Source organism: Uranotaenia lowii, chromosome 3 (genome assembly GCF_029784155.1).
Source record: "Uranotaenia lowii strain MFRU-FL chromosome 3, ASM2978415v1, whole genome shotgun sequence".
In the NCBI taxonomy this organism is placed as follows: domain Eukaryota; kingdom Metazoa; phylum Arthropoda; class Insecta; order Diptera; family Culicidae; genus Uranotaenia; species Uranotaenia lowii.
Window position 1 is genome coordinate 349,080,844 of NC_073693.1, and position 10,578 is coordinate 349,091,421.

Here is a 10,578-nt window from a genome sequence, read left to right on the forward strand (position 1 = left end):
ACACCTGAAAACAACTCTTCCCGGTAAGTTTATTTTTGTTATTGGTCATCAACCACTATAATATTAATTTCTGTTTCAGAAACGGAACTCTTCCGCGAATTTGTAATCGACAGTCATCAGTTTTTTATTTAAAAAAAAAATAACCGCATTCCGGATGAAGCTACGATGGTTGCCAGAAGGGTGACTGAAGGAACATGCGACGGAAACATGGATAGGACAGGAGGACGATTCAAATCTACAGGCATTTGAAGTTTAAGAAACGGGAAATTTTAAAAGGGGGTTTGACTCCCTACTGCAACTGCAATGACTCTTCCTCGTATATTTTTTTTTATTTCAACGGTCAAACGGTGTAAAAATTTTTAAGGAGTATGTTTAAAAATCATCTTGCATCTACCATGAAGAATAATATTTCAGGTATAATATTAGTGGCTCTAATCGGTTAAAGTTCAAATGGTTTCCAATCTTTATCGACATAACCATCTAAACTAGACGACTGTTCTTCTCAAAAGCGCTGATGAAGCTATGAATATTGATAAAAAAAGGTCTTCTGTGGCCAGTCTTCCTGTTAAAAGATTTTTATTGCAAACTGTATACAGCTGTTTTCCATTATGAGTTTAAGTTTATTCCTTTTATAATTGATTGACGCGTATTTTAAATGAAAGTTTCGTTTGTTCTTTATGAAACTTACGGAAGATAAATCTTATGAACTCAGGAAGAAACTCAGCAGTTACGGTTGCATAAGTGCAGGCGATATTATCAATACATAAAAGATTACCTACAGGTAAATAAATATGTATATAATAAGAATCGCCTTCATTTATGCAAAAATATGTTTTTCAAACCACATTATGATGTTTTGACTGTAGTTTTATAAATCCATATTTAATGCATTGGTACAAACTATCAATGATAGCTTTTAGTACAAAAAGCAAAAATGATAGGCTCCAAAAATGCAGTTCCTTTTTTATCAATGCTATATCGAATAAACATGTAGTTATTACGGTACGTTTCAAATACAAAAATTTGAATAAAGAAATTGTGAGTCCAATCGATAGAAATTCACAATGAAGTCTAAAAACTTCGGTGAGAAATAATTTATATTCTGCAATATACACTTTTTACACTTAAATTTTTAAAGAGCTCTGTAGTAGAAAATGTATTAACATAAGCTCTAATTCGCTTAGAGTGTTTTTTTTAAATTATAAAGAACAGAAGTCTTGAAGAATAATATGTGAAATCAGTAGTGTGAACATTGCAAAGTTCTGTGAATATATTAATTGATTTATTGATTTTTAATGCTTTTTCGAGTAAAGTTGATTTTTGTAATGCGTTGATATTTATGTCACTTTACCTGTTAATTGTATAGTGGATGACGATATTAATAAGTTATGCACTGACATTTATTCCAGAAGCGGCGGCATTCTACAAATGCGCATTTTATTAAAAAAAAACGATTAATAAATTTGTTCATTTTAAATTTTTCATAGTGGAAGTATTCCATATTTTTTTTCAAATTAAATTAATTTACCTAAAACTTCTACATATATATGTACCAAGAGACAAAGTTAAAACGCCTTTATGTAGGCAAGTTAAAAAGTTTTGAAATTGGTTCAGGTGTTTGATGAATTAGCAATTCCACTTTGTACATAATGGTTTTTGAAAACGATTTAGATTTTGATGCGAAGATTATTGTATAAATTAAGGCGATTGATTAAATTGAATTCGGGAAATTGGCTAGTAAAGAACAGGAATATTAAAAAAATAAAATATTGCCTTTAAGCAAAATTGCACAAAGTTTTGCTATCATGCTCTGCTATCGAAATTTTGGCACCAATTAGTCATTATTTTGCCATAAAAGTATGCTTGGGCAAGTTATCAATGAAACTTGAAATTATGATAAAATTTTACCAAATTCCGCTATCATGCTTTGTTAGCAAAATTTTGTATCATTTTACCCTAATAACGGTAAAACAATGCCCCAATATTGATCCCATTTTTCATACACGGATTGCACAGTTATACCAAATTTTGTTTGTGTTGAAAGCTCATTGACACCTCGTTAAGGCAACGAAGCCTAAAATTGGCATCATTGTGCTCTCTTTTTTCATTTTAAGATTTTTTTATTTTTCTAAATGTAATTTAAAGATCTTTCTTATCAAGAAATAAGAACACGTGTTGTAAAAAAAAAAAATTGAAGACCAAACTGAATTGAGGATCTTGAAAATGTTTTTGCATTGTAAAGTTTTCGATATGTGTCACAAGTGTCCAAATTTCTACCACTTTTTCCCAACACCAGTGAACTTGCTCTTATGTTTTCAATCAGTGATATTATACCTACTTACATAGAAACGATTGAAAAAGTTAACTTTTTATTGTTCATCAAATCCAATACTGGTACGTTCAACGTATGAATGTGACTTTGTTGCCAATTTTTTTTATTTCGATCTTGGATCGCAGTGCTTGTGCCTCGAGTGATGTGTTATCCACATATGTTGAACATAATAAATTCGTGCTAAACACTATAACTAAAAGGGGGAAAGAAAATGCTCGGCGATGACAAATTAAGGTGCCTTCTTCTTGGCCGGCTTCGAGGGATATATCACGAATAGTGCCAGCTGGATGGCACTCAGCACGACAGCGACCAGGTTTTGAAGCTTAAAAGAATAAAAAAGAACTTTAGGATGAATAGCTTAATTTGGACTAAGAAACTTACTATCACAAAAGTGTTGTTCAGAATCACTCCGTACAGTAGCCACATGAAACCGACGACGGTACCGGACAGGATCATCGCAAAGGGGAGACCCTCGGTGCTCTGTTTTCGAATGATTTCCGGCTGAAAAAAGGAAGGAATATTTTAGAGTCAAGATATTGTTGCTTTTTTTAATTGAATTATTTCATTGGAACAACATGTCTCCAATTTTAATCAAAGTTCAACTGCTTTCATTTTCATTTAAGATTATTTTTGTTTTTTCGTTATCGATGTAATGTCACAGGCTTAAAAAAAGGAAACGGAGGAATAGATTTAAAAAAAAAATAGTGCGAAAAACAAATAAATTGGTATAAATTGTACGGAAGCTTGTATGCTACCAAATTTCATACTATATCATTCCCCAAAACCTATAAATCACGTCATTTTTTTTATCGAAAAATTCAATAAAATGAAGAATATAAAAGCTGAAATAACTTCCAACTTCCAACTTTTGGTCTTGAAATCTTTCGGATCTTTGATTATATGTAGAGAAATGAACCCAACTGTGTAAGTTGAAATTTCAGGGACTAGACAAGATGAAAATTAATGTTGAAAAACATGCGAAAAAAAATTCGCCTTGTCTCCCGGTAGGACTTGAACCCACATCTTGCGCCTCTCCGGGGCCCATGTATTAACATTTGTAACCGTCGTTACAAAGTCCTTAGGTAATTTTTCCATTTTGTTTTAATTGTTGTTTCGAACTGTTGTTTTTTCTATTTGTTAATTTAGTTAGGATTAGGGAAATTTTAAATAAATGTTTAGAAGATAGGTTTTAACAAATACAGTTATTGTTAGTTTTAAGTTGGGCGTGTGGTATCTTCGTCAACAAGTCTGCAGCCAAGACTGGTTGCAAGGTCGAATGCATGCAGGTTGCATGCAAGGTGCAATAACTGGCCTAAAGTATTTAGAATGGAGAAGGTGGAGGAAAGGAATGAAGTATCGCGCCAAAAAGGGTCTTTGACTCTGGGCTTTTTTCTTCCGGCGGTCGTGCGAGTCAGGTGTGTTCCCCAACAGCCAAGAAATTTGGAAAACCAGTGTGTTTTGTTCTTGTGCCATCCCTTTTTGTGTTGAGGAATCCCGTCGTACGATTCGGCCTAGATTACCTGACGGTAGTCTACGTCTTACCGTAAAAGACTTCGGCCTCTGGTTCAGGTAAGAACCATAATCGTAAAGGAGGCCTATCTCTCGGGACTTCGAGAAATTCTCGAAGTCTCTAATTCCCAAGGAGAGCCCTTCTCAGCGCGGCCAATACGGCCTTGCCGTGGTCCGCTGATCCCCGTCAAAGAAGGAAGACGCCGTATTCAATCCGTTCGTCAACGCCAGACGAACTGCCACCATTTTGGCAACCACATCAGGACACAAGTTCCCGTTCCTGATCCGCCATCAACAATCCGCCATTGTCGAACCAACACCCCGGTAAAGGTAACCTGTGAGCGCTCACCAACGAAGTCATCGAGCATCCGGTACGTACCGCAACGGTCATCGACCACCGTCCAACCCACACCCTACACAAACACACCACACAGTAGCGTGCTTAATAAAGCTTAAAATTGCAAAACCAAAGTTAGATAGTAGTTTTTCTCGTGTTTTAAATAAAAGTAATTTTTCCGTCCAAAGTTTTAATTTGTTGATTGTTTTTGATTGTAGAAAACCCACAGTTTGTTCCCTTAGTTTTTATCCGCGTTCCCCTCCGATTACCCAGCCGTAGGCCGACCCTGAGATTAGTCAAAGGGTCTTCTGCGACTGAGCTAAAATTATCCGGGAGTTGCTGGCCTATAGTCTCACATTCTACTACAGGAGACAGCCTGACGTATGAAAGTATGAGTTCCGATAGACATCGACGCTCAACCAGTATAATTATAAGAAGAAATTGATATTTGTTCCAGCCCAATGATGCACAATTTAATTAAACATTTAATCCCTATGAATCTTGGGGGGGGGGGGGGGGGGGTCTCAGAAATTTTATTTCAATGCACCCGCATAAAGTTACGAGCCGCCAAACGTCCAATAGTTTCACATTAACACTCAAGAGTGGATGCAGATTAAGGAACACCCTAGTAAAAAAAATTAATCCAATGCTGCCTCATAATCATTCAACGAGTAACAGTGAGGTTTGGAGTGAGTTGTGATGATTTTCAATGCCAATTTTTTTAGAATTCCACCAATTTTTTCGGAAACGTTTCAAAAAGTCGGTTTTTGGTCAAAATATTTTATAAAAAACATAATCTCTATGTTTTTGGAATTTTTAAGTGATCTGGACCAAAAAGTATCAATATTCAAGATTTCTTTTACTCCCCCTGGTGATTTTCGATGGTCGAAATCGAAGCTGTAAACAGTTTACGGGCCCCCTAAATCAATCGCCGTCTTGACATTCAATTTAGCTTCAAAATTATGATTTTCTTTTGAATTTGATAACTTTTATCAAAGAATCAACCCTGAGAACATATTTTAGATTAAAAATTAGTAATCGAAATTCTGGATCCACCGACTTGAGGTTTCCCGAATTTAAATTCAAATTTTCAAATCTCATCCAGCTGGGCATCGAATCAAAGTTACAGCAATCCGTAATTTTTTTCAGTTTTTATTTAAAAAATATGTGAGGTTCATTTCGGTTTAGTTTTTTTTTCAAGACTCCTGTATTTCACAATACAAGAAAAATAAACTGAAAGAAAGTTCTAATATTATTGTACATTTTTAGCAAGAAATTAGAGCATTTATGAATAGGTGCTTGTTATTTCTCTGTGGCTCTGAAAACCAAATGAACGCAATAGTTATAATACACTAAATTCCTCTTTCGATTTAGGGTTGTAATTTTGTAACTGAAGGAAAAACAATTTAATAGTCATTTGCTCGTTTGATTTTATCATGAGGAAAGCAAATTAGTGACAACTCTTCAGAAAAAAATCGTTACGTTGCTCAAATTTCAGGAATGTTTATATACTAAATGAATGGTCAGAAATTCAAACTTAACACTCTTAGTACGTATGTATGTAGATAATAACACTCTTAATACTCTAAGTAACTCCACAAAAATCATTTGGAGTAATTCGAAAATCCCCAAAAAATTTCAAATAAATATTTTTATAATTCAGTTACCAGTGTGTGGGCTAAATAGCATCAAAATGCAAATCAAATCTCGTTTCCATATGCTGGAATATGATTGATAAGCATCAAGCCTTTATTAATTTTCAAAATTTAATCCATTCAACCAGTTATTTTTATGATTTCAACTAGAAGAACTTTTCATTAAGGTGTCCTACCCGGGATTTCCCGACCGAGATTTCCCGGGATTAAAAAATTAAATGGGAATTTCCGAAACTAGGAAATTGCTACGATATCCCGGGAATTCCCGAAGCCAATAAAAAGTACTTTATTATATTAAAAATTTCACGGCCTATATAATTGGTAAAATGATTCAGAAAAAGACTACGAAAAAAATCTGAATATTCTATTTTGCATCACTCATCATTCTGAACTTCCGTTTCGCAAACTGACAATAGCAAAATCATCGACAAAGAAATGGCATATTTTAAAACAAAAGGATAGATATCGTAAAATTTACAAGATTTCATGAATAACCTGAGTCTAGCTTACATACTGCTATCGATAGTGAAAAATCTTTCTCAATTATTTAAAAATTTTGAGGCAAGAATCAGAAAAGTTTGTCGGTTAAAGTACTTAGTATTTGGGCTTTGGGTTTTATGACTGCTAATTGAATTTTGCATTGAAAAAGTTTGAAGTGTTTTGTAATACTTTTAACTAAAATTACACACCCTCCATGAGGATCCAAAAATGTCAATTGAAATTTTCTTTTCTAAACTCAAAATTTCAAATTTTTAATCAAATTTAGATGAGCGACAAGTGATTCAATACTCTTGAATCGAAAATAACAATCTCGACTCAGAACTAAAATAATAATCTTGAAATCTCTTCCCTGGTCAACAATTATACATCAATTTTTCGAAAATTTCCTTACTTTTTGATAGAAATTTTGTTCCAAATATTGAATCTCAATAAAATAAGGCTTGTCAGATTGATTAGATTTCGCCCGGATTGTTCCACTTTATTTGCAAAAGCAAACAAAAAATTTTAATTGAGTCATTCGATTTATGTGTTTTGCTTACAAATTTTTTGAGCAAATGAGCAAATTAACATTAACGATTTTTGGAAGCTTAAAATATGATTTCAAATTCACTGAAGTGTTTCTAAAAAAATAAACAATTTTTCATGTATTTTTCTTCATAATTTTAGCTGAATAATTTTGATATCTGCGGATAGCTAGGAAAATAGACACGAATACTCACCGAAAAATATTTGAAAAGCTTAGTTCAGAATTACTTTTTATTTTTCGGTTTTAGAACTGCTTTTTAACATTGAAATCCGATGTCTGTGATAAGATTTCGAATTCTGTATCAGTTTATTATTCTTGTGTATCAGTTTTTCATCATTGACGCAAAATCATGATTCGAATCTTAGTTTTGGTTTTCAAACTTAAACTTGTTGCATTTTTCATATTCTAAACACATCGTTTTGGAATATGCAGGAAAATACTTGATATTATAAACAGTAATAAAGATTTGAATTTATATTACTTTATTTTTAACTCTTATACAGAATCGGAACTTGAGAAAGCTTCTTAATGGTGATCCAGAATTGATACAGTGTTGAATTTCGTATAAATAACTGAAGAAAGAATTCAGATTGCTGCCGACCGGGACCTAGAGGATAGCGTTGAAGTATTCTAAGCCGTTTTCAGATTCGAAACTCAGATTTCAACTTTAATTTTAAAGGCAGGATTCAGACACGGAATAAAAAAAAAAACTCAGATTCAGATTCACCTTTGAATTAAGTTTTATAATAAAGATTACAATATCAATGTTAAAACTTTATTAAGGACTCAAAAAGCAGGAGTTCGTATTTTCATATTTTTGATTTCTTTGATTTAAAATTTGAATGTTATACTCATTCAGAGTCAGTTTTGAACCACAAACCAAAAGAAATCCCAAATAAAAATACAAATAATATAATGAAATAGTAATGATAAAACACAAAATAAAGTTTGGATTCATTTTGAAGACGAAGTTCTTGAAAAAATCTAGATTTCATTAAAAAAAATATATATCCAGGTGATTAAATACAAATTTTGGTTGGTGAAAGAACTTATACTTATTCTTCTAGTGAAAATTCAGCTGGAAATATATTTTATTGGATTCATGAAAAAATGGTAAAGTTTCATACTAAAATCTTAAATTTTAATCTTGTTTTCAATAAAACTAATAAAAAACTTATAAAAGCTAATAAAACTTATTAGCTTATTACTTGCTTATTTAAGTAGGTAAAATCAAAAACTTTTCTTAAAAATGAAACCTTCAAATCTCTTTTTTATTTTTTAAAATTCCATTAAAAACCGTTCACCGACTTTAAATGTAAAAAACTCAACGTTATAGAAAAAAAATTTCACCAAAAACCCCCCATGAGCCGCTTCTTTCTACAGCCCTGTAAATACCATATAGATAAGGTTTTATATGCAGTAGAGTGTTATTATCTGCATTTTTAATTTTTCCCGAAATCCCGCGAATTCCCGGAAAAAGGATTGACAGATTTCCCGATCCCCGGGAACTCTAAAATGGTCGGGAAATTGACACTCTACTTTTTATAGTATTTTTTACCCCTAAATGTATGCAGCACCCTTACACGTTTTCTTTAAACACATTTTTGGAAGAAAAAAAAATATAAAATTTTATTGGAACAAAACCAAAAATTACTGCAATGAGTGCTTTATGCGTAATAACATCACAAATTTATTAAAAACTATAAATTTTCAAACGTTTTTATTTGATTTTTCTTTTAGAAGAAAGTTTGTTGCAACTTACCCCTTTTCCTTAGTAGGGTGAAAATCGCATGTTTTTGGAAATTTAAAAATAACTGGTGAAACGAATATTTTTTCTGACTACGTCAATTTGATGTCCCAGTTGACGGTACATATTTTGTAATTTTATCCATTAAAAACTTAGTTTAATTTAATTGTTTGCCATACATCGACGGAAGTAAAAAAAATCGCTGGTGATTCTTGATTGAAAGCTAGGGGAATTATTGTTTCCATTTTCATCATCATTCTTAATTCATACAAAGTGAAGAAGATGCTCTGAATCACCAGGGTTCTTATGAACGTTGGGTTGTTGGGGTTAAAGATTCTTACTAATGAATTTCATTATGAGGTGCAATTCGTTACAAATTTTCATGTTACTGCATCTTTTAAAACCTTTTAGATATTTGTTCTATGAATATTGAACAAAAAAAAATATCTCAAATGAATGTAATACTTGTCTTAATACATTGCGGACCAAATACGCGATATCCAATTTTTTCTCTTGCCAACAATGTGCTACACTTTGAAGCATAATTCGAATGGACTAGATTCAATTGTCAAACCTTATTCGACAGAATTGAACATAACATTTGCTGTAACGAAAATATGCTAAATTTGTTAAATTTTGTCCAGCAGTTTCTGAGATATAAACTGCTAAATATCGATGTTTCTCGTCAAAGATTTCTTCAAGTCCTTAATGTGTTACGACTTTAACGTTTCAAAGTCGAAACCTACCAATCCAAACAGAGGTTGCGCAATCAGCATCAACAGCAGCACCGTTACAATCAACCCGAATCGATCCTCAACGAGGGCCGGATCCTCATACTTGGCATAGACCAGCAGGGCTGCCGTCAGGGCTCCGGACATTCCGATCGCCTTCCAGAAATCACCCTGACTGGCTCGAGGCGTGTAAAAGAAGAAAAACACCGTGTAGATGACGCTGATGCCCATACCAACCACATTGGCCTGAATCATGGCCGGATCATTCATGAGCAGGGCATGTTGCAGGAACAGCACTGACCTGCGGTGTGGGGAAGATATTAGAAACAATCGTCACAGCACAGGTGTGTGTTATCAGAGTGTGGAAACCGAGAACGAAAAAAAAACCGTCAATCATGCTGCTGATAAGAGAATGGGACGGATTCTTACAGGCCACAGCCGCCGATAAATGGCATCGGGGAGAATCCATCGGAGCTGCCCTTCTTGCGGATATCGTTACACACAAAACATCCGCTGAACATCTGAAGGATTGTGACCAAAGCGGCCAAATTTCCTACGAATTCTTTGTGAGGCTGTAGAGCCTGCGAAATCGCTTCCATGGCTTCTGACTTGTTTCACCAACGTCCGATTCTTATGAATTACGCCCAAATAAACCGAAACAAACGTAGATCACACACCGGTCAATGAGAGTGACCTTGAGTTGCCGCCACACACCGGGAGCTAAGCGCGCGCGAGAGAAGATCGCGGAACAAGTTTCGCGGATCTACTGAATTAGCTACAGAGAGTCAAACTACTCCGTTACAGCATACGCGAGCACTGACTGAATAATACTAAGCTCCGAGATGGACGAAACAGTTAGGAGGGAATCAATGGACCGGTAGCGGCGATTGCGTTGCGTTGCGCGTTGAATTGAGTCGCGCCGCCGCCGCTCCCGTGACTTGCGAGTTTCGATTCAACGTTATCGCAACTTGATTGAAATCATTTAGGTTCCGTGTACTTTGTCGTGGAGAAACGATGACGTCGTCGTTCGTTAGAAGCGGTATGTTATGCCTCCGACTTATGTATGTAGACAAGTATGTTACTTCCACAGAACTGATTGTTTGAAAAACAAAAACTGTTCGCCTGTTTTCAACATTGTGAATGTTGCACTGAACACCTAAAGTTGAAAATAATAAATTTTTCTTAAATATAATGATGGGTCGATTATTTTTATTGCTTACAGGTGGAACTGGTTTTCAGG

At 34.2% G+C, this 10,578-nt stretch overlaps 1 protein-coding gene across 1 annotated transcript; it reads right to left on the reverse strand.

Moving 5' to 3' along the window:
• Positions 1–2,352: 2,352 nt before the first annotated feature.
• LOC129757469 (sugar transporter SWEET1-like) lies at positions 2,353–10,148 on the reverse strand. Its single transcript, XM_055754701.1, has 4 exons — positions 9,768–10,148; positions 9,354–9,639; positions 2,714–2,833; positions 2,353–2,654 (listed from the first exon to the last, which is right to left on the reverse strand). The coding sequence occupies exons 1-4, from the start codon at positions 9,935–9,937 to the stop codon at positions 2,562–2,564; spliced, it is 669 nt and encodes a 222-aa protein (XP_055610676.1). The 5' UTR covers positions 9,938–10,148; the 3' UTR covers positions 2,353–2,561.
• Positions 10,149–10,578: the final 430 nt, after the last annotated feature.